We start from the raw sequence: 23,997 nt of genomic DNA on the forward strand, positions 1-23,997 counted from the left end.
AGGATCGTTGCGAGTTTGAGACCAGCCTGGGCTACAAAGTGAGCTCAAGGCCAACGTGAGCTGCATAGTGAGACCCTGTCTCAAAAAGACAAAAAAAAAAAAAAAAAAATCCTCAGAAAGGACTCATCAGTACAAAACTGCCCTGATTTTTTCATGTTTACAGTTTTCTATAAGAGCATGAAAAGATGGTAAGGTCTCTTAGTCATCAGGAAAGTTCGAGAGAGGCTGCTTCATACTCACAACTAACAAGAGTTACGGGGATGTACAGAAATCGGAACCAGAGGTGATGTGAAATGATTCACGTGTGAATAGCTCGGTAGTTCCTTAAAAAGTTACACAGAATTATGACACGATCCAGCAATTCTACTTCTAGATGCTTCTACAAAAGAATGGAAAGCACATGTTCAAACAAGTCCGTCTACACAGGCCTTCGTTACAGCATACTCACAACAGCCAAAAGGCAGAAGCAACTCAAGCGGCCAGCAAGTGATAATGGCTAAACAAGGGCAGTGCAGCCACGCCACAGAGCGTCATTCAGTCACAGACAGAAAGAGGTGCCAATGAGGACTGCATGACAGACCTTGAAAGCACTGTGCTATATGAGGACGCCAGACACAACAGACTGCATATCATACGGTTCCATCTGAATTAAAATCTGAACAGACACATTCAGAGACAAAATGCAGGTTGGCCAAAGGCTGAGGGACGGGGGTTTTATTCTGGAGCAATTGAAATGTTTTGGAAGTAGATAGAGGTAATAATGAATGAGATGTCAAATGAATTTAGTGCTATCAATTGTTCACTCTCACATAGTTAATTTTATGTTATGTGAATTTCACTGCAATAAAATTTTTTTTTTATACCTTTGATTTCAGAAAGATAGTTGAGTTAGAGAAAATATCCTTGGTTCTTGAGTTATTTCATAAGATCATTTCACTATTGTCTTGTTTTGTAAATTGCTCTTAATAAATTTAATGCCAAATTTCACTTTATTTTCTTTATAAATGCCTTGTTCACCCTTCCACCCCCGAGCCTGCTTGGCAAACATTCTATCACTGAGCTATATCCCTTGTCATTTTTATTCTGAGGCAGGGTCTTGGTAGTTGCTAAGGCTGACCTCAAATTTATGATCCTCCTGCCTCAGCCTCCTGAGTAGCTGGGATTACAAGCATGTACCATCATACCCAGTGACTGGTTTTATTCCTTTTGGAGCTTTTTGTTCACTAAAAAGTTTTATTTAAACTTCAAAAAACAGCCAGTTATGGTGGGATGCATCTGTAACCCCAGCACTTGGGAGGCTGAGGCAGGAGGACTGCCATGAGTTTGAGACCAGCCGAGGTTATGCAATGAGTTCAAGGCCAGCCTGAGCTACATAACAAGACCATCTCAAACAAACAAACACACTTAAAAAATTGAATTATAATATCAACCCAGAAAACTAAATAGCTGATAATCAGTTCTCCTTCCCCTACCCCATACTTAACCGACCACCACTAAAAATGTGTCATATCCCATGTTCTCAACATCACTTACCATGAATACTATCTTTTTTTTTTTCTGAGTAACTTCATTGAAGATAACAACATGTCATACAACAACCATTGTTAATTCCTATCGTCTTGTTTTCAAATCCTGTATTGTTTTTATTGTTTTGGTCTTCACTGTTGTGATTTTGTTTCCTTCCTCTTTAAAATAAAAAAACCCCAAAGGATTAGTAAGTGTCCTCTTTTCAGACTCCACCTGATGTCCTACTTTTGGGGACCATTCTAGGTATCTTCTGACTGTGGGTTGCCCCAAAGCAAGTATCAAGCAAAGGCTTGTATGCAGGTAATTTACTGGGAAAACTGTCGTGGAGCCAGGTCTGAAGGGCTGGGAGCAATAAATTAGATGGCAAAGGCAATGCAAAGTTGTATCATCAAGTGGATCACCTCTAGGAGTTACTGTGGCTTGATCCTGCTAGGCTCCAGAACAGCTATGTACAATGTGCCTCAACTGTCCAGAAGAGGGTTGGAGATGGGGTGCATAATCCCCTAACTCCTGATCCCACTGCTCAGGAATTTCTCTCAACTGCTAAAAGATGAGGAAGCAGATGAAGTAGGGGTTCAGGAGGTGGTTCATACTATTTCCAAATTTTTCTGCTGTTTCTGTTAGGAAAGTATTGCTTCATTTTGGTGTTGTTGCTCTTTGAAGATCTTTTTGTCTCTGGCTGCCTGTAAGCTTTTCTCTTTGGTTTTCTGTTTTTCTACAATGTGTCTTAAATTATTTTCTTTGTGCTTGCCCATCTTTATCTTTTTTTTTTTTTTTTTTTGGTACTGGGAATCCAACTTAGGACCTCGCTCTTGCCAGGCAGGCGCTGTGCCGCTGAGCCATATCCCCCGCCCCTGTGCGTGCTCATCTTGAGCAAATGGGATTAAATCATTCTTAAAACCTGTGCCTTGTATCTATTTTGGAGAATTCTCTGCCACTGCTTCTTACAATATTGGTTTTATCTTTCTCCTTTTCTTCTCATGGGCCATTAAGAATGTGTTTAATTTTCCATATTAGTCTGTGTTTTCTACCTCTCTTTTTTTGTATTTCCCATTTTCTTTCCATCAGAAAGGATATTTTCTGCAAATTTTTTTTTATAGTTGACTGAATCTTTCTTAAGCGGTGTATGATTTACTGTTAACCTTATCCAGTGAATTAATTTCAGTTACTGTAATTTCAATTAATAAAATTTCCATTTGGATTAAAAAGTAATGTCTAAGTCTTTGTGAAATTTCTCATGATTTCCTTAAAAGAAAATTTATGAACATATCAAATGTTACTTGGAAATTCATAGATGATGGTTCCATTATGTGAATTACTTGTGAGTGGTTCGCTTGTCTTTTGTCATCTTGGTCTTCTGTCACAGGGTTTTGTGTCCTTGACTATTTTTATTTGTTTATTTTTTTGTGTTTTTGAGACACGGTCTCACTATGCAGTTCAGGCTGGTCTTGAACTCACTTTGTAGCCCAGGCTGGCCTCGAACTCACAACAATCCTCCCTCCTCAGCTTCCTGAGTGCTGGGATTACAGGCATGTGCCACCATGCTTGGCTCTCCTGGACTATTTTTATATGTGTACCGAAAGTGTTACATAAAAAATATAGGAACAATTTGAGGGCATGGATGATATCTTCTATGGGACATTGTCTTTGTTCCTGAGAGATGTTTGGGCCAGTGGTTCTAGCAATCTTGGATGACCTTAACCCATTTAGAGATTGAGAAGATTCAAAACAGCTTATATTTTGGGATAGACTATTGCTAAGTCACCATTATTTTCCTAGTTTAGTTTTTCGAAGTCCCAATTCAAAGGCTATGGTGTTTACTTGGGCTTCTACTATTTGGTGGGTGCTGAATTCCAATTTTGTCCCTAAAAGACTTATGAGTCTGTTGAAGGCTCTGCTCAGCCCTTCATCCATTCTTTCAGACTGGCAGATGCCTCTGCGGGGAAATGAGCCTTAGTGTGTGGCTCATCTTCCTGGCTTTCCTTTATCATACTGTCCTCTGCAAATTTCTGCAGCCCAGGTGGCTGGAGAGCACTTTGATGCTTTCGAATAATACTTATGTATGTAAACACGTGCACACACAGAGTCCGATTTTTCTAGTTGTCCATAATAGGAAAGATGGTTCATTCAAACCATCCAATTCTTTACTGGGGTAGAACTCTATCCTGTTAAAAGAGAGTTCTCTTTTTCTCCCCAAGGATAAGTTTATTGTAGCAATTGAAAACATTGGGTACATTTCAAAAACAGTGTTTAAACAATTATGTGAAAAAAAACAACTGTATAAACAAAGCCTGCAGTTTCACATTTACTTAAGCAAATAATTTTATACATACTGTGTGGATACATGCATAGTACAGTATACATAAAAAAGGAAAACTCCAGTGGCAAGGAGTAGATTGGATTAGAGGTGGTGTCACACAGAGATTTTAACTATCTGCACTATGGAGAGGCTCTCACTATTATTATCAATATTTAGATGCTTCTCTAAAGCCTCAGGAGATCATGGACAGGACCTTTGGAAGATGACTGGATCACAGAGGTATTAGAGCTGAAGAGCTGTTAGGCGATGGTTCTTGTTGGAAGAGGAGGTCACTGTGGGCTTCACCCAGGAAGTAATTTCTCCTTCCCAGCTCTTCCCTTGATGACTTCCTGTCTGCCCTGATGTGAGCAGCCTTCCTCTGCCATGCTGTCCTGCCTTTGAGCCAGTGGACTGAAACCTCTGCAAACTGTGACCCAAAATAAATACCTCCTCCTTTATACTGCAGGCGTCAGCTATTGTGTCCTAGCTACAAAGAAAGTGTGACTTAGACATCTGTGTAGTTCTCTGAAGGGAATACTGGGACCCTGGTCCTTTCCCCTCTCTGCTTTGCAGCTGCCATGAAATCAGCTGACCTCAAACTTGTGATTCTCCCACTTTAGCCTTCAAGGGTTGGGATCACAGGCATGTGCCAAGACACCTGGCTTGTATTATTCTTTTAGTGAAAATACAGACATATGTTATTTGCGTTAATTTCAAAAATTTTATGCATTAAAAAAAAAGATATGAGCCGGGCATGGTGATGCATGCCTTTAAGCCCAGCAGTTGGGAGGCTGAGGCAGGAGGCTTGCTGTGAGTTTGAGGCCAGCCTAGGATACACAGTGAGGTTGAGACCAGCCTAAATTACTGAGTGAGACTATTTCTCAAAAAGAAAAGAAAAACGTGAAATATGCTAGGTGTTAATGGCTGATGCTGGGCGGTGGTAGAATGGGCAGCTACTCCTTTTTCCTGCGACTTCTCTAGTGTTAGTTAAGTATAATCGGCAACAGCTGAAGCTTTTCTTTTCATTTTGTGGTCTTATGGAAGATGGATATAGGATTCCCTTTTCTGTTGAAACTATTTTGGATTTCCCTGGCCCAGCCAGGATGGAGAATCACATGGCTGGGGAAGGGCTGTGTGGTTTACAAGTTTCTCAGCTCATTGGTGTCCTCTTTTACTGTGACAGCAAAATGCAGTTTCCGAAGAAATGCTTTTTACTGGCATCGACACCATTTAAGGATACTGTCTTGTTTCACGGGGGCCCATGGTTTCAGCTTTTATCTCTCTTCCGTGTCTCCCTGGGGTAGCTCTCTCTCTTCCAAAACGTCCCTCTCTCCTCCACAGTGCTTTTCCCAGGCTACCACCTCTGGTCCTGTGCATTCTGAAGCCCCTCCCTTGCCCTTTCACTTCTCCTGTAGCCTACGCTCTGAGTCTCCCTAGTCAGCTTTCCAGTGCTGTGACAAAACACCCAAAACAATTTACAGGGAGGAAAGATTTAATTTGGCTTACGGTTCCAGCCCAGGGTTCCTCTGTCCTGTTGCTTTGATCCTATGGTCACACGGTACATTACGGTGGGGAGTGTGTGGTGATTCAAAGCTGCTGATTTCATGGCAGCTGCAAAACAGAGAGAGGAAGGGCCCAGGATTCCCTTCGAAGATGTGGCCCCTATGATGTAACTTCCTCCCACTGGCCCCACACAGTAAGGGTTCCATCACCTCCCAGTAGTGCCACGGGCTGGTGGCCAAGCCTATGGCACCTGAGTCTTTGGGAAACATCCAGATCCAAACCCCGGGCACCAGGCTTCAGGTCTGCTCTCAGTGTCTCCCCTAGGGCATGGCCTTCTTCTGCGGGGACCTGCACGGGTGTAACCTGCGTTTTGCCAGCATAGAGCCCCTCCCCGCACTCTTCTCTGTTGTGCTCAACGTTTTCCAGGCCCCTCCTCTGGGGTGGGCTTCTGAACTGGTGTTTACTTCCCAGACCGATGCATAAAGTAAGGTTTGTGCCACTGTCTCTCTCCTCATTATGTTTCAGGAGTGGGTTATTTCTTTTTCTACTAGGCACCAGGATAATCACATACCCACAAACCTACGTAATTTTTATTTGTCGATTATAAATAAACACATTCATAATTTTTAGAAAGGATTCTTTGTTCTAGCTCCCTTTTTGCCACTGACTTCTGATTTCATTCCATTTTGCTTAGAGAAATACAGTCTGAAACACAGATCAAAATTCTTTGGAAATTGAAACTTCCCCTGTGGTTGAGTACACAGTTGAGTTTTCTTTGAATGTGCCATGTGAATTCTATATCCCTTTGAGTGTAGCAATCAAGCTTAGCAAATCTTGACGTGAAGTTTTTGATCTATCCCCCTCTGTGAGTTAAAACCTACTGTTGAAATTGATGTAGCCATAATATTTTCCACAGTTCTGTCAGTTTGTGTGTCATATATTTTGAGACTATACTCCTTGGTGGATACGTATTTAAGTTCCTATTATCTTTGACCTATTTCGTTCCCTTTAACAGTACAAAATACCCTCTACCCTTTGTTTTCTACCTTGAACTCTAACAGTCTGATATGAAAACTGTCACTGTGCCCTAATGTTCACATATTCAAGATGTTTTGTTTTACAGCTTTTTTTTCCCTTGGTGAGAAAACTCTTCCCAGCCTCTAGGTTACAGGTTTATAGTCTCTTATGTTTTTTTCTAAAGTTTCCCTCATTTTTCCTATTGTTATTAATATGTGTCACTGTTGGGCATGGTAGTACAAGACTGTAGTCCCAGCACTCAGAAGGCTCAGGCAGGAGGATTGCCATGAGTTCTAGGCCAGTCTAGGCTACATAGCAAATTTAAGACCAGCCTGAGCCACATAGTGAGATCCTGTCTCAAAAAACAACAAAACAAAACAAAATAACATGTGTAACTATAGCAAAACATTATCTGAACAAGAAGGTTTGATTTTAATGAAATATCTTCTCAAAGTCTTTTTTTCACTAAACTTTCTTATGCTTCAGCTCTTTACCAGTGATTCTCGAGAGCTTCTTGAGGTTCTGGTTCTGTGACTTGTAAAAAAGATACAAAAAGCAAAGACACAAAAATTAGCTTGTGATTCCTGTTTTATAACAGCTACAAGTGCCTTATCATGTTACATGAGGTCTACCTGAGCCTGCTATGGAGGCACATACCTGTAAACCCAGCTACTTGGGAAGCTGAGGCAGGAAGGGGGCCAGATGAGGACAAGCTTGGGCAGCACAGCAATCCCGTCTCAAAGAATAAAAATTAAAAAAAAAAGAAAGATGTCTTAACACAAAGGAATGTTTTGGCAAGGCCCCTGGACCTGTCACAGATGCTGGTATCTTTTTTTTTCTTTCTTTTTTTGAGACAGGGTCTTGCAGTAGAGCTCAAGCTGGCCTTGAATTCACCATCCATCCTTCTGCCTCAGCCTACTAAATACTGGGATTACAGGTGTGTGTCCCTATGCCTGGCTAGATGCTGGTATCTAAAGAAGTGCCTGTAGCACCACAAGAGAAGTGGTAAAAAAGGAAGAGAAGTGCTAGAGTGTAGCTCACTGGTAAAAGACTTGCTTTGCCTGTATAAGGCCCTGGGTTCGATCCTTTCCACCACAGAATACAAACACATAGAGAAGAGAATGAAATGTGCTCTGATTAACCTTAAAAATGAGAAAGATGGAAGGGAGATGTTCAGCTGAATACAGGTGTTCACAGATTAGGTGACAGAAAGAAGAAAATCAAGATACTAAATGTTATTTAAAGAGAAAACCAGTGGTGCCCAGTGAAGACTTCCGTAATGCTGCTGCAGAGATGGGACTGTGAATCTCTGTAGATCGGGAGGGGGAAACAGCAGAAGGCATCTGCTTCTGGAGACATCATATTCCGTCTAAGAGTCCCAGGCTTTACTTCCCAAAGCCCGACGGAGAAACGGGCTTCACACCTTGGTGAGGGTCATGTGGAAAAGCCAGGGTAAGACCCGAGGGCAGCCAATGCTGTAACACGGGCCGGTCCTCCTGCAGGTCAGACTGAGGTGCAGTCCACTGGTGGTGCTCTCAAATGAAAGTGAAACTTCTAGCTTGCAAGATAAAAGAGATTAGCATGAGGAGATGTTTTCTAATTCTGTATTTTTAGTTTTAAAAACACTTGTTTCCATTGCTTTGATACTGTTTAGCTTTCTGGTTGACCTGGAGGTTGTTTTTGTTCTGAACAAAGGGGATGTAAAGCTGTGTTTGCTCCCATTCATGGATTTAATTAGGCGCGCTGCCCAATCTATAATAAATCATAGGTTTAGTTTTTCTTTGTTAAGGTAGTCAGAGGCCTTCAGGCATGAGTGACTTATTAAAATGTGCTCTCATCGTTGGAGATGAGTTATCATCCAGATATTGTCAATCATTCGATACTTTTATATCCCCAAAGCGCCCCCTTGGTTGTCTGGTATCACACAAAGATGACATTTTATTCTTGTATTTGTTCACAGACAAGATCCACATTTTGCTATTTAGTACATAAGGAAATCATTCTAAATTCAGCAACAGTGCCAGTCTGACTAAAAAAAAAAGTTATTTTCCATATCCACAAAAATGTTAATCAGATTCTTGTTAGAACATGTGTAGGAACTGGTTCTCATTGTCACGGCTCTGGGTGTAAGATTACTAAGGTGATTTATGTTCTGTGGCGGCAGTGTGGGTGCACGCACAGCCCCCCGGGTCACGTGACCGCGTCTCAGCCCACGCTTCTTCCTAACCATAGACAGTATTTGTGTTTTGCGGTAACAGATGAACGGCAGGGACGGCAGGATTTCAATGCGGCCTTTCTTTATTTGATTAAACATTTTCTCTATTTATTCTTTAAAAACTAATTTGAGTTAAATGGCAACAAACCATGACGATTTAGAAAGCGTGTTGAAACAGAGTGAAGAGAGATGTGCTCTACGCAAACCACGCTGTGAACCATAAAACTTATTTTTGTCAACTGCTTCTCATGACAGTGGCTGGAACTTTGACATTTCTACCACAGTAGGCCAAAAAAAAAAAAAAAAATGTAAAATACACTCTCCCTCATAACACACCACATCTCTATTTTAATTCCAAACAAAAGCAGTACAGCTCACCCAAGTTCTGAGTGTACTGTAAACAGTCGCCCCAAGAGGCATCACCCTGCGGAGCCTGCCCCTCAACCGGTGTTCTTGCGTGGCAAGGCCACTGTGGCAGCCGCTGCAGCTCCACCAGAGGGAATGGGTCAAGTGCCGCACACTGAGAAGAGTACCATCCGTCCTTCTTTAACTCAAAAGGTGGGGGACTTCTTACTGTGCTTGGATTGACACAGACAAAACAAAGAGATATCCCAATTGGCTTCCACGTGAGAGCACGTGATACCATTTACACACTTGAAAATGTGTCAGTAGCCATTATGTGTGAAAACAAGTATTGTGAAAATCTGAAAGAATTTAAGGCTGAGTATTTTAAAATTAGAAAAGGAATCTTTAATATAGTAAACATGAATGTGATGGAAACATGACTAATTTTCTAATCTTATTTGAGGTATTCATTCTATGCAGTTGAGTAGCTCCCAGAAGTTTTCTAATAAAAACTTTCCCTCTCTACTTAAAGATCCTAAGAAGTCAGTGCAATCCATTTCTTCTCCCTGCAGAAGGGTATTTAGTTTGGGATGTAACATTTTAAAACAATAATACAAACCTCCTGGGAGAATACCACAATAAATGTCTCAAAAACCACTCAGTTAATCCCAGGGTATAATCTGGCTGTTTTAAATTACTGCAGGGAATATTATGGGCCTTAATGACACTGTAACTGCAGAAAGCCAAAGAAAGCTAGAAAGAGAGGCCAAAAAGATGAGCTCAGAGCCAGCTGAAGTGACAACAAACATGTGGTTGTTTACTAGGATTGGAGAGGTTTTGTCTGCAGATGTTTGTGGTCTCTACAAGGTTCCAGAGGAATGAGTTGTTATGAAAAGTTGCAGAGTTTGATGAGAGCAAGGTTCTCCTTGCAATGGCAGGCCCCAGGACAGGAAGGCCCAACAGTACAGGCAGAATTTATAGATTTCTGCGGTCAGATCATACTCTATTGGTCCCGCAATGTACATCAACAAATTAATATTGTACGGATGTCATTTCAAAGCCTCCAAAAGACGAGAGTCATTATTGAAGCCATTAGAGCACAGATGGTTTAAACTATATGCAGATATTCATACTTGCATTTTTGCATTATAGCTGCTTTTTTTTTTCTGTTGAACTGTAATGAATTGTCTCATAATCTATTCCATCTTCTTGCCATTAGCAGGCTTTGAATGTTCACAAATAGGAGCAAAGAACTCATTTTCCAGAGCTTTAATCACACAAAGAGGGAATGCCTAATTCTCTAAATGAAATGGTCTGTGATCACTGAAGCAGAGATTTAATATATCACGGCAAATTAGGTAGATTTTAATAAATTACTTATCTCCCTGAATACTTTACATATGCTTAAGAAGGAACATAGCCTGTTTGCAAACAGTGAAAACCCACAGCCTATAAAAATCCTTTGAAGAAAATGACAAATAAAAAAGTAAATTAAAAAATGAAATGCATTATATCCTAGACCTCTAGAGACAATTCCTTTGCAGCATTGATTCACAGCTCCATTAAAAATATCAATTAAATCCTTCAGTGAGATTGGGTAAAAGCTAGAAAATTAACTTTCTCAGCTGCTTTTTGAGGATCTGGTTATCCAGATACACCCTAGCATTGTATAAGCTTGATGTAAATTTTTAAAAAATGATAAAAAAGATACTCCTTTCAGGTCTAACTAAGCATATCAGAATTTGAGTCATAATTTTTTTTATGTCCTAGGCTAAGTTTCCAAAGTGTAACTTTCACTTCTAACCATCTATCTATCCCCTCTTTATACACACACATTCCAGGGTCCCCTATTGCCATTACAAATACATGAAAATACAAACAAGTTTTATAATTTTTAAGAAAACCAAAAAACTTGCAGCAATTTAATAAGTTGGTGCCAAGTCTTCTTCTTTATATTTAATTGATAGAAACTGCATGCATCAAAGAAAATGCATACTGAGCTTTAATGTGCATAAAATGGATATTAGCATTTTAAAGAGGAAGATTAACACATTAATCCAAGTAATTTTCATATATTGCTTCTAATAAAATCTTCACAGTATAAAACTCTTAATGAGGCTAATCATAACGATTCCATTTAGTGGGACGATTAAGGATAACATAAAAGTATTTCTTTTTCATAGGTTTTCTAAGATTTATCCTTTTCCTTATTAAAAATAAAAATGGGAATTGCACTTCAGTTCTTCATAAGAAAACGCTGAAAATGCAAATAGGCTTTCTCATGCTACCATGTAGGTATAAATTATTGAGAAGGTATTGCTCATTGTGGGAGCTTGAAGCCCGAGGGATAGCAGTCATGGGAAGGAGGGAATAGAAAAATAAACAAATGAAAAACTATACAAAACTTGCCATTTCAAACGCAGGTCTCCCCCTCCCAGCTCCCCATGAATTATAGATTATATACACCAGAGTAATTACACACGCTCTCATGGAGGAGCTTTCTTGTGTGCATTTACTCAGAAGTACCATAGGAGATGCCTCTGAAGCAGTTTCCTTCAAGCCTCCAGGTCCTCTCTGTACTGCTCGTAAACAGACTGCAGGGCATGGAGAGCTTCCACCGTTACCCTGAGCTTGCCGATACTTTCACCAGTCGCTCGTGCATCAAAAACTAGGGAGAAAATATCATGACAGGTGTTAGTACTGGTCATCTCATGTTTCTTGACATAGGCTAGCTGAAATAGTAGTTGAAAAGATAAAAACAGCTCTGGAAAAGCCCCTAAATCTACTGGCATCTCAGAGATTCAAAAAGTAAACCTTGTCATATGCACATGAAGTTGTATGTTTTAGATACATTGCACATGTGGTTGTTTATGGTGCGGAAACTAGTGATCTAATTCTGAAGTTTACCTGGTGAGAAGATGACAGGATAATGATTCCTGTAAGAATCTGAATTTCGAACCTAGCAAGACATAAAAAGTTTAAAAACAAATTTCTAAACACAAATCACTGTAAAGACCTTACAACATCATAATTTGGGTTATTTATCTTTCTAAATAAAATATTCCATTTAAAGATTATATGTGAAATTAGAAAGGGTTAAAATGGCACATGTGGGAATCTTAAAGACTACAGATTGGCTTTGAAGGTCCTTGAACTTTCGGAGTGTGTATGGAGTTCTCTTGGGAGAATGGTCTCCCACGATTTGACTGAAGCCCAGGGTCCTCTCCAAGGCTGCCTGAGCAGCAGGCCCACTCCACAGCTGAGACGCCAGCCCTCTGTGGACAGAGATACTTGCTAGTGACTCAAGACCAGCATCCTGGACTCTGCAAGTCTGATACTTTCTAAGAGTCTTTGTAGTTTCCTGTTTCTATTATTTGTGGTTTTCCTTGAACTTAAATAATATGTATGCTTGTGTGCAAGTGTTCAAAGAGAAGGGGTCTCACTCTGATGTCCAGGCTGGCCTCAGATTCTTGGGTTTAAGAAATTTTACCTCAGCTTCCTGAATAATTAAAGGTATAGGCCACTGCACCCAGGTCTGTGTGTTTTAACTGCAAATTTAAAAAAAAAAAAATTTATTTTTTATTTTTTGTCTTTTTGAGACAGGGTCTCGCTATGCAGTTCAGGCTGGCTTTGAGCTCACTTTGTAGCTGAGGCTGGTCTTGAACTCGCAACAATCCTCCTGCTCAGCCTCCCAAGTGCTGGGATTACAGGTGTGCACCACCATGCCGGGTCTTTAAATGCAAATTTATAAGGGTGCCATCAAACAAAACTTGGTATACAAAAACCTAGGTAGAGGAATGAGTAATGGGAAAAGCAAAATGGCAAAACGATGCCCAGCCCATTCCTCTGAGTTTTTACCTTTCCTTAGGGACTGTTTCCTTCTAAGTGCCAGCTAATAAAGAATTCACATTCTGCCATGATCAGCGCTGAATCTTTGGACTCATTTCCAAAATATAATTCCCAGCCATAATAGCTGTCTATGTTAGCTGGTTCGGTCACTTGTGGTCTCATGGGAAAACAAGAAGACTGGTTGCTAACCAGAACTGAAGGGGGAAAGAAAAACCAGATCAAGAATATAAAACAGCTGGGCGTGGTGGCGCACACCTGTAACCCCAGCATTAGGGAGGCTGAGGCAGGAAGACCGTTGCAAGTTTGAGACCAGTTTGAGACCAGCCTGGGCTACAAAGTGAGCTCAAGGCCAGCCTGAACTGCATAGTGAGACCCTGTTTCAAAAAAAAACAAAAAAAAAAAAAAAAAAAACAAAAACTTTTGAGCATTTGACACAGATCTAGTATAAGCAGAATGTAAGAATTTAAGTAAAGTATGACACTTAAGAGATGTTCAATGAAGTGTTTGTTGAATGCATGAGTGAATAAGTAAATAAACCACAGATGGCTCTGCTAATTTAACAGATGAGATTGGAAATAGCTATGTCCTCCATTTTATGTATATAGCCCAGGTCTTCTTCTGATTATGATTGTAAAAAGTCTGATTCAGAAAATATAATTCTTCCAGCATGTTCTAAATATGCTATACAGGGACAGAATGTAGAAATTAAACATTACTTGGAATTGCACCTGGTGAAATACAAATTAGGAAAATGCATTTTGTCAGGAATCCTCTACTCCTGACGAAATCCCCTCCTGCTGGTGGGAAACGTGAGATCCGAGCTACCCTGTCACTTGAGGGGCTACATCACTGTATTGTAGCAATGAATTCACAAGAAACCATGCAAAAGGCACCACAATAATCTCTCAGAATAACATGCTGAAGGCTCAGTGTTTGCTGAAATGAGCCTTCTACAAACATAAACAGCATAACATTCTTACGGCTAAGTGCCTGCGCTGAAATGAGGCTTTCATAAACAACATCTGAAGAAAAATTTCTACCCCCTACTAATACTAAAAAATGCATAATTCCTTGTGAAGCTCTATTAATTATTTTAAAATTTCTATCAGTTCAAAGGAAGGCAGAGGGAGAGGACAGGGGAGGGATTGGGGGAGAGGCTTCCAGCTTCAACAGAAGTCCACTGGAACTGCGAAGGATTCCACTGATGTGTGACTCAACTCCCTTGGGGCCAGCGAAGAGAAGGTTTTAATAAAGAGTTACGACTTTAGCAATTGTTGGTTGTACAAATTGAGCAACACTTCCACACATACCATCGATATTTTGCTCGATGATGTCTCTCCCTTCCCAAAACAAGTCTGTGAGGTTGACATGGGCAATGCCGATGTCCTCGCACTCCAGCTCTTGCTCATCTTCTGCAGGGTCACTGACCACAGTGAAGCGAACACTGAGAAGGCGCAAGGACAGAGCAGAGCATCACAAAGGAGAGGAGATCGCCACAAAACAAAACTCCCACATGGGTTTTATCACTGTGTATGAATGTGACATAAGCAAGTTACAGTAGTTTAGACAAGTCCTTACACGAACTGTTAGAACTATTAGAGCACGCTCAACCTTCAGGTAAAGTTAACCCACTTTCCCATGCACTGACTACTGGCTTTTCCTCTACAATCTAAGAAAATGATGAGGTCAGGAGAATGACCAGAAGTTTGCTCAGTTACGACACACCTAATGACAGTCTAACACCTCCACTTTCCAGACTGAAAGTGCCAAGTGAATAAAGGTCACGCAGGTTATGTGGTCAGCAGTTTCTATAGAAAGCATCATTTCCTTTAGCATTGTATTTCCTTTAGCAATGTATAGCTCTGGAGGTGGGATAGGCAATTTAATCAACTGTATGTGTTCTACAAAATGTAGAGATCAGGCTCCTTGGGCAACATTCTGAGTCATGTTAGATAAATGCTATAGCTCTGCCCAATAGCTGTATCAAATGTTTGTATTACTTCAGCAATCTTTTAACTTACAATCATAGAGTCCAAGTTTTATTTTACTTTTAGACACGTAATTATAGCGTTCTGATGGAACTGATTTGAATTAGTGGCTTGTGCTGAGGCCAAACACACTTGGATTGACCAAATGACAGGAATTTACAGTTAAGTACTCCTCTGATATGTCTTGGCAGCACAGCTTAAACCACGAATGCTTGTAAACTCTAGCATGTTAAACTTTTCAGAATGTATCTACCCCAAATCAGAAACAAAACAAGAAACATAAAAATTTAAGTCTCTGGGAAATCATGCCTTGAAAAATATAAATAAAATCCTTTCCAAATATTTATAGGTAAACATGACAATGTTTTTAACCAATTCGTTGAAAATAAACATTCAGCAATTCATTCCTTTACCAAGTCCCTGTTTTTAGCTAGCAATAAGTTTTGATTAGAAAATAGAAATCCCTTAAGTCAAAATCAAAATTAATACTTACACAATAGTTACGAAGAGTAAATCCTGGCCTTCATGGACAAAATGCATACTTTATAGGGTGTATAAGATAAAGGGATTAAGATGGAGTGGTTTAGGGCATCCATTCGTGGTGGTCTGCATTCCTGCTTTTCTACCCGATTAGCTGTGTGAGCTGGGACACATTACTTAACCTCTCTGATATCAGTTTCTTTATCTAAGCAATGGGGATAATTATACCCATTTCGGAGGGCTCTTGTAAGGGTCAGATAAGATGATACAAGCAAGCAGTAAGAAGAATATAAGCACTAAGGAAATGTCTGATCTTTTACCACTAGGTTGAATCCAGGCAGAGCAGCTTCAAGGGAGAAAAAAAGTTGTCATGGGAAAGTTTGTTTCCATGGAAAACTTAGATTTGCAAATTATACATTGACTGCATCACTCAAGCAGACAAAGTGCTGATGGAAGAAGTTATCCTAGATGAATGCACTTGGAAGAAGAGGAAGCAGAAGTGATATGGGACCCATGTTTTTACAACATCAGTGCTAAAGAAAACTACAAGGCTACCAGAGTGTAAAAGTGATGTGTAATTTCATGTATCTTTTTATATTTTTACATATTTTTATCTCATATTTAAGGATCAGAGCCTCGTCCCTTTAGAAACACAGGCTATTGTCTCCATTGAATGAAGGAGACAATGCTAAGACCAAATGAGAAGAAGAAAAATCTTCTAAGTCCCAGAGACAGGGCTAGAAATATAAAAAGGTAGTATTTCTGGCTTTAAATTTTGCAGACAGCAAAATGAGATATCAAAAATACATGTACTAAACTGTAGTTAAGCTCAAAAAGGGAAAAGTCACTAGAATAAAAACAAAAATCACTTTGGACAAGGCCAAACTGCATCCACGCACGCAGACACAAACCCAGCCTCCTTACCTTCAACCCTGCCAGAACGGGAGCTGAAACTTGCCCCACGACCTGGAGAGTGTATGGTCTGGTCTCAGGGCCTGGATGGACATCTGCGCAGGTGCCGCAGGCTCCTGACCTGCTCCTGCCCCCTCTTTCCTCCTCTCCTCCTCTGATCCACTTCTCTGGGACCAAACTCGTGACCCTCCTGGCCCGGCCTAGAATACTGACTTGGTGTTCCTTCGCGTGGGAAACTCCCTCTGCCTGGAACGACTTTCCCTGGGCTCCTGGGACTTGATTGGGTTCTCTCATAAATCAGCTAAATGTTACCTCCTCAGATTTGCTGGGTTTTTTTGAGCATTTAAGTTGTTTAATTTTCTGTTACTAATTATTGCAATATGTAATGGTTTACTTGTTCTTATAGGGCTCTGTCTTCCTCAGGGATAGATCTACTCGCTAGAACACTGCTAAGCAGAGGGAGAAAGAAAGAAGCTCCGAGTCTGTGTGGAAACTATACTTTAAGGTAATTTTTAAAGTCCCATTTCAAAGTGTTACCTCCCTTTGAAAGTGACACTTGTACATTTCCAAATGCGTCATGGGGCAAAATACATAGGGACTATAAATAATTCGTTAGGCAGTGTGCATAACTTTAGACTTGTCAAGGTCAAGATTGGCCAGACTTCTGTAATTGTGGCTTATATGCCACTACTGAACAGGGTTGCTGTTTGAGATGCATGCCTGTAATCCTAGCACTTGGGAGGCTGAGGCAGGAGGACTGCTGTGAGTTCGACGCCAGCCTGAGCTACATAGTGAGAACTATGTCAAAAAAAAAAAAAAAAAATCTCAGAAACGAGGAGCTACTTTAAGTAATGTGAAGGAATAAAATGTGTGAGGACTTTAAAAAGGTGAGAACATCTGCTGAAATAAAAGCTGGCCTTGCCTATGGAAAGTGTAAGTGAAACTCTCCTCTTCCCTCAGGACAGGCAGTAACCCTCTCCCACAGAGGGCCACACTCAACAGTCCTGGCTCCAGGTCAGTCACTTCACACCTGCGGTTTTCCTAAAAACTGATACGAGATTTGTGTCTCTGTGTGGTGTTTGGACATTTCTGAGGAACAATGATGGCAGTATAGGAGCCATAATAGTTACTGTGAATTTTTTTCTTTTTAAATTTTTTACCTATTCTGTACAAATGTATGTATCTTCTGAGGAAAGGTAGCTCTAAAAGGAAAGCAGAATCTGGATTTTAATGGGAAAAAAAAACACTTGAGAAAACAAAATTGTTTTCTTCCAAGGAGAAGTGTTAGATATATGTTCTACCATCTCAGAAATGAAGAGCACACAGAGGCAGAGAAAAAGACTGCTAAGTTCCAGCCCAGGACTTGCGCACGGAGCCAGAGCTCGTCCTGGACGGTGGTGACCTGAATGCTTGTTGCGGGAGCCAGCTCCACAGCCCGTGTGGTTCACTTGCTAGTGACTACTTGGGGTAACTGTGAGGAGGCCATGAAGGAAGCTGAACAATACGAGGTACATAAGTAGAGCTTGAGTGATTACCACCCTGGGAAGGCAGAACCCAAGGTTTAATAGTAGGGTTTTTGTACCTTTTCTGAAGCAAAAACAGAGATCTAAAGAAATGATGTGTATTTCAAGGAGCTGATAAAAAGCTACTCTCAGATCCCAAGAGCTAAGCATTGCAGGCTTCTTGAAAAAAAAGAGAAAATGCATGTTTGGGAGCAACTCTGAAACACTTTCATGGCCTCTTACAAGAAAGGAGCTTGAACTCTTGTGAGGTGGCAAGGAGAGCTCCACTCTGAAGTCAGCGAGAGGCTGTGCTGTCCGTAGTTCACAAAGGCAAGGACAGGACAGTGGAGAGAGAAACATCTACCCGGCCAAGGCTGGAGAGCAGCAGGTAGGCACTGGAGAACTCAGCTCAGGCTGACGTGCTCAGGCTCACACAGAAGCACTAATTTCTTAAGATCATTTTTCCCCCCTCTGGAAAGATTTTTCTCTCCTGAGCCAGAATTGCAAAATGTCCTATTCAAGTTTTGAAGAAAATGCACTCAAAAATAATATGAAATGAGTCATTAGACAGTGAGAGTGAGTTACTCTACAAGGGCAACAGGCCACTCCAAGTATCACTACTTCAGTGACTGCCACGAACTTGGTATGTGCCAGGCGCTATTCTATCTGTGCTATACATATTACCTAATTTAGTCCTCATAATAGCCCCACACAGTATTGTCACCTCCACTTTACAGATGAAGAAAATTAAGCACAGGGAGGTTACACAATTTGTCCGTGGTCAGACAGTCAGTAGGTGATGGAACAAGAATTAATACCCAAGCGTGTGACTCTACCTTTCAACCTGTTTTATTCTTTGTTGCTACATTTGGCACAGGGACACTTTCTATACACTGCAGTTTTTCGGTCTTCCCAGTACTACAGGATTATCACACTTAGCTGGTATGGTAGGTGGGACCACTATGTTCCTTGGGGTGAAGGGGGAGGGAGGACCCATCGACGTCACAAATTCATTCAAGGACAGACAGTGAGTCTGAGAACTCAGATGTTCTGATTCCTCATCTTGCGACCTCTTCCTTTTTCTAAACCATACCATGCCGCAGATACCTACTTATATATACTGTTAAATCATTTCTACTGCTTAAATGTACCTTCTGTTAGGCATTTCCTGTTTCTGCAGTATAGCTTTTAAGACATCTCTCTTTTCTTGGTTGTTTTCTTTATCCACGTCGATCACTATACCAGGAGGAAAAAAAAATCCACAGAAGGAAGTCACTCAGGAATATGCTACGTTAGGGCCATTCTGTATTTTTACACATACCTGTTTTAAAGACACAAGTCATGCCACCTTGCTTGTATGCCTGGGAAAAGAAAACAGCTCCAGGAACCAGAATCAAATCTGAACAGTCATGTGATCTAATGTCATGTCACTGGCAGGTTTATATGCACACTGTCAGAAAAGATACAGGCAACATCTAAGAGTGCCACATCACTGTCACTGCCTGTTAATGGCACTGGCAGTCATGACAGTAAAAGCCACTGGTCTTTATTGCCTTGTATTTGAGGGATTTACTGCGTTTTCTTTTGCCCGAGAAGTGAGTGATAATGATAATGTATGGCAGAGTGCTTGTCCTTTCTGACAGCCTCAGTAATTTAATCCTCCTCTCCTGCCACAACATGCAATAAAAGAGGCATCTAGTGCACTGGGCTGAGGAAATCCACGGCTGATGTCTGTTGGTGTGTGGGCGGGGAGTGCGGAGGAAGAGAGACGGAGCATTTTAGGTTGTGAGGTTTGTCTTTGATTTTTAAAGGTACATGCAGGCATACAAGACCGTGGCCAGACTTCACTTAGCTGAAACACCAGAAGATAACTCATATAAAGTCCCACTGGGAAGAAGACGGGAAACCCTTGACACTGCAAGTGTCTGTACTTTGGGAAATGGCATCTCAGAGTGCGAAAGTCCAATCTTCATCCTGATGTTTCCTCTCAGTTTGGCGGAATTTCAGCCATACCTCAGCTTCCGAAGACATTTCTTTCTTCGATCCTATTTGAATGTGAAGGCTTCCCTGCACACAGGGTGACAGGCACCTGGCAATTCTATGGCCAGGTCTCAGGCTCTTCTAGGAACTAATTTCATAGTGAAAGCATTTCCCTGAACAATTACAGAGGAATTCCAAATTATGATGCTATTAACTCATCCATTTGTTTGGCTCAGTTGAGCAAAAATAAGCTGAAGGCCAAAGATGCAGCAGGGTGCTGGGTTGTGGCGCACAGAGTGGGAGATGAAGTTATCATGATGGGGCAGGCTGGCGCTTTCAGAGAAATAAGACTCACTGTAGGGCCCACCAATCTAGTAAGGGTTCAGCTTAATTAAAGTGTCTGATTTGCATTCGGTTGATGTGAGATTATAAACTTACAACCCTTACTCAAGAAATAAATAATAACAAAGTTAATAACTATCTCCGGAGAACCAAGATCGAAGAGCAACTTCTGGCTTATGACTTCACGCATGATACTGTATTAATAAATGTGACCTATACAATTACATAACTTACTGAGATTAGCAGAAGTTAATAAAGACCAAGGGTTCAGAGTATTTTGTTTTACTTACCAATGCCCAAAAGCCATGTTAATAGATGAGTTCCATTAATGCTGGGAGGTAAATTTTTTTTAGAGGGTGTCACTATACCAAGCGAAATGGGAACTTTTGTTTTTTCAAGTGGGGTTTTTTTTGCGGGGGGAGCTGTTAATCACTAATACAAGATGTGGTATTCCATATCTGTTTTTACTTCAGAGTCCTAAAGCTTTTATGCTATAGTAGTTCATATCATTTGAAAACAAGGGTAGTGGCGTTGCTTTAAAACAAAAATTTCCAAGTCCAACATTCAAATAAAAATTTTCAGTTAAACCTAGAGCACTTTTGATCACCTTTATTGGTTAGACACTTTTTTAAGATTGTAGTAAAATGTCCGTAATATAAAACTTACCATTTTAACCATTTTTAGGCACATAGCTCAGCAGCATTAGGTACATTCATATTGTTGTTGCAGCCATCACTACCACCTTTCCAGAATATTTTCATTGTCCCAAACTGAGACTCTGCAGCTATTAAACAGTAACTTCCCATTCCTCTCCTCTCAGTCTCTGAGAACCTTTATTTTACTTTCTGTATCGAGGAATTTGCCACTCATATAAGCAAATGTCCCCTTGTGTCTGGCTTATTTTACTTCCCATTGACGTTTTCAATGATCAACGTTTTGCGGCATATAGCAAACTTCATTCCTTTTTGAGGCTGAATAATATTCCATTACATGTATGCACCACATTTGGCTAAGGACTCATTTTTTTTTTTTTTTTTTTAAGGACTCATTTTGTGATGAACACTTGGGTTGTTTCTATCTTTGGCGACATGAATAGTGCTGCTGTGAACAGGGTGTACACATATCTGTTGCACCTTTTCTTTCAATTCTTTTTGGTATTTATCCAGATTGCTAACCCACACAGCAACTGTATGTTTAACCTCATTAAAAAAAAAAATCTTATCATTGAAATTGGTAGAAGAAATGCTCCTCCCCCAAATAAAAACCTCCACAAACAACGTAATTGGAGATTATTTGTGCTTCTGCTTCATTCAGTTTGCCAGCACACTGCATTGTGTATTTTCCTAAAGGTAAAAATGATGATAGCCGTCATTTACTGAGTGATGTTTGTGTACTAGGCCCTACACTCTATATTTTTACTGCAATCACACAGGTTAAGGACCACGCTGACCCACATTTTATAGATGATTAGATAGACCCAGAAAAGGTAAGACATTCATCCAAGATGATGTAGTTAGAAAGCAGCAGAGTCAGAAATTGAATCCAGGAAGGTCTGCCTGCAGAGCCTGCCTTCCTTAACCTCCATGCTGTATCTCCTTTCTGTATGAAGCCAAAACTCTTCCTGCCCTTTACGCTTTAAGGGTTTTGCTACTACAAGGCTAGAGCATGTGAGAGGGCTCTGTACCTGTACCAAGGGAAGCACCACATTTTCCTTTCACTCTTTCTTGAAGGGATATCAATCGGAGACACCTAGTCTAGGTGAGTTAAGTCCAACATTTCAGCTGAAAATGTCTAAAAATTTCTTTTCAAAAAAATTCTAGCTCCTTACCAATAAGCTTAGTTTTTAAAAAGTGAACCAAAATAGATCACAGTTCTCCTGCTTGTACAGATACAGGCTACATTGGGCATTTTAGTCTAGCCCAATTGTTCTCAGTTTTTAATATGCATTACAATTCCTTGGAGGGTTTGTGAAAATGCAGAGTACTGAGCTGTAGCCCCTGAGTTTCTAAATCAGTAGGGCTGGGATAGAGCCTGAGAATTTGCAATTCTACACCTTCCTGGCTGTTGTTGCTGGTCATGGTACCATATACTGTATTGAGAAACTGTTTAGCCCAACATTTCTTTGACTGATTTTTTTTTCTTTTTTATCAGTGTATATTAATTTTATAAAACATTGGCTTTCACAGTGGGTATTTTAATACATGTATTACTCTCCTTTATAGCCCCCTTTCCTTTCTCCTCCTATCCTTTGATCAATTTTTTTTTTTTGAGACAGGGTCTCGCTATGCAGTTCAGGCTGGCCTTGAGCTCACTTTGTAGCCCAGGCTGGTCCTGAACTCACAACGATGTTCATGCCTCAGCCTCCTGAGTGCTGGGATTACAGGTGTGCGCCACCACGTCTGGCCCTTTGATCCCAGTTTTTAAATGGGATCAGGAACTACTCAATACTTTATACTGAATCCTCTGGGAAACAGGGATACTTTGGCCACTTGTGATTAAGTCATAATCCTATGATCCTATGAATGTTATGACTCATTTGGTATTCACAAACTCGTGGTTAATTTCTTTTCTTACAATTTCAAGATTTTAAATCCATCCTTTAAAAAGGTGATTCTGGTAACTACTGAAAGTATCAAAAATCTCACAAAAGCTAAGATATTTAACTTTTGTTTTGTTTTGGGCAGGGTCTCACTATGTAGTTCAGGCTGGCCTTGAACTCACTATATAGCCCAAGTTGGGCCAGAACTTGCAGAAATTCTCTTGCCTTAGCCTCCTGAGTGGTGGGATTAGAGGCATGAACCAAATACTGGCTGTGATATCTAACTTTCATGTCCATCAGTTGTTAAGGATTTGCTAGACTTTTGATGTAAACTTAATAAAAGTGTATGTCTCAGAAAGGATATAAACAAGTAGTCCAAATACCTACGTTGATCTTCCATGGTCTACCATTAAAAACACATCCTTCTTACACAGTGAAATACTATTTAGCCACTAAACATGATAAATTTTTTGCATTTGTGACAGCATGGATGGATCATTATGTTAAGTGAAAGCCAGGCACAAAAAATAAACACTCATGATCTCACTCATATATGGACTATAAAAATGTTGATCTTAGAATGGTGCTATCAGAGGTTGGAGAAAGTAGGGGAAAGAGGGGTAGGGAACGTTTGATTAATGGGTACTAAATTACAGTTAAATAAAGAAATAAGTTCTGGTGTTCTGTTGCACAGCAGAGTGACTACAGATAATGTAAGGTACTATAAATTTCGTAAAAGTTAGAGGGAAGGATTTTGAATGCTTCACCAAAAGGAAATGATAAATGCTTAAGAAGACAGGCTTACCATGATTTGAACATTACTCAATGTATCACACCTGACTTCTCAGCACAAACTCTTAAGTCAAGGACAGCTTGGAGTGAAGGATTTCAAGTTCTAAAGGAAAACAATCTTCAACCCAGATTAATGTACCCCACAAAACTATCTTTCAAAACTGATGGAGAAAGAGAATATTTCCATGACAAAGAACATCTGAGGAAATTTATGAACACCAAACCAGCACTCCAAAATGTTTTGAAGGACTTTCTAGAAAGAGGTAACAAGGACTACAATTCTATGAACCCCCAACTAAAAGAATCTACCAGGCAAGGCATAGAATTGAACAGACAGAGGGAAAAAGAGGGGGAGCCAACAACACGAAAATAACATTACAAGTATAAGTCAATACATGTCAGTTATAAACATCAATGTTAATGGTCTCAATTCACCAATCAAAAGACACAGAGGGGCAAAATGGATCAAGAAGGAAGATCCAACAATATGCTGCATACAAGAAACACATTTAATTCAAAACAAAGTACATAGGCTGAAAGTCAATGGATAGAAAACAATACTCTATGAGACAGGAACCCAGAAAAAAGTAGGGGCATTCTATTCTATTTACAGACAAAGTCAATTTCAAGCCAAGACTGATTAAGAGAGACAAAGAAAAGTAATTATATCCTTATAAGGAAACAATCCAAGAGATAAAAATCATGAA

The 23,997-nt window shown here is 40.3% G+C and overlaps 1 protein-coding gene across 4 annotated transcripts in view; it reads right to left on the minus strand.

Moving 5' to 3' along the window:
• Positions 1–6,683: 6,683 nt before the first annotated feature.
• Rpgrip1l (RPGRIP1-like) overlaps positions 6,684–23,997 on the minus strand; it is a 102,478-nt gene continuing 85,164 nt past the window's right edge. Inside the window, exons 24-27 of one of the 4 annotated variants that reach the window (XM_005388309.2) lie at positions 18,789–18,873; positions 14,066–14,199; positions 11,433–11,574; positions 6,684–7,900 (exon numbers count right to left, since the gene is read on the minus strand). In XM_005388309.2, coding sequence (XP_005388366.1) covers positions 11,462–11,574; positions 14,066–14,199; positions 18,789–18,873 — 332 coding nt within the window. In that variant the 3' untranslated portion in view covers positions 6,684–7,900; positions 11,433–11,461. Of the gene's footprint in view, positions 7,905–8,626; positions 11,575–14,065; positions 14,200–18,788; positions 18,874–23,997 lie in introns of those variants that run through there. The other 3 variants (XM_005388310.2, XM_005388308.2, XM_013516223.1) reach the window with 3 other exon arrangements.

The sequence above is a fragment of the Chinchilla lanigera genome, unplaced genomic scaffold, assembly GCF_000276665.1.
Source record: "Chinchilla lanigera isolate Chin_1 unplaced genomic scaffold, ChiLan1.0 scaffold00032, whole genome shotgun sequence".
NCBI lineage: Eukaryota > Metazoa > Chordata > Mammalia > Rodentia > Chinchillidae > Chinchilla > Chinchilla lanigera.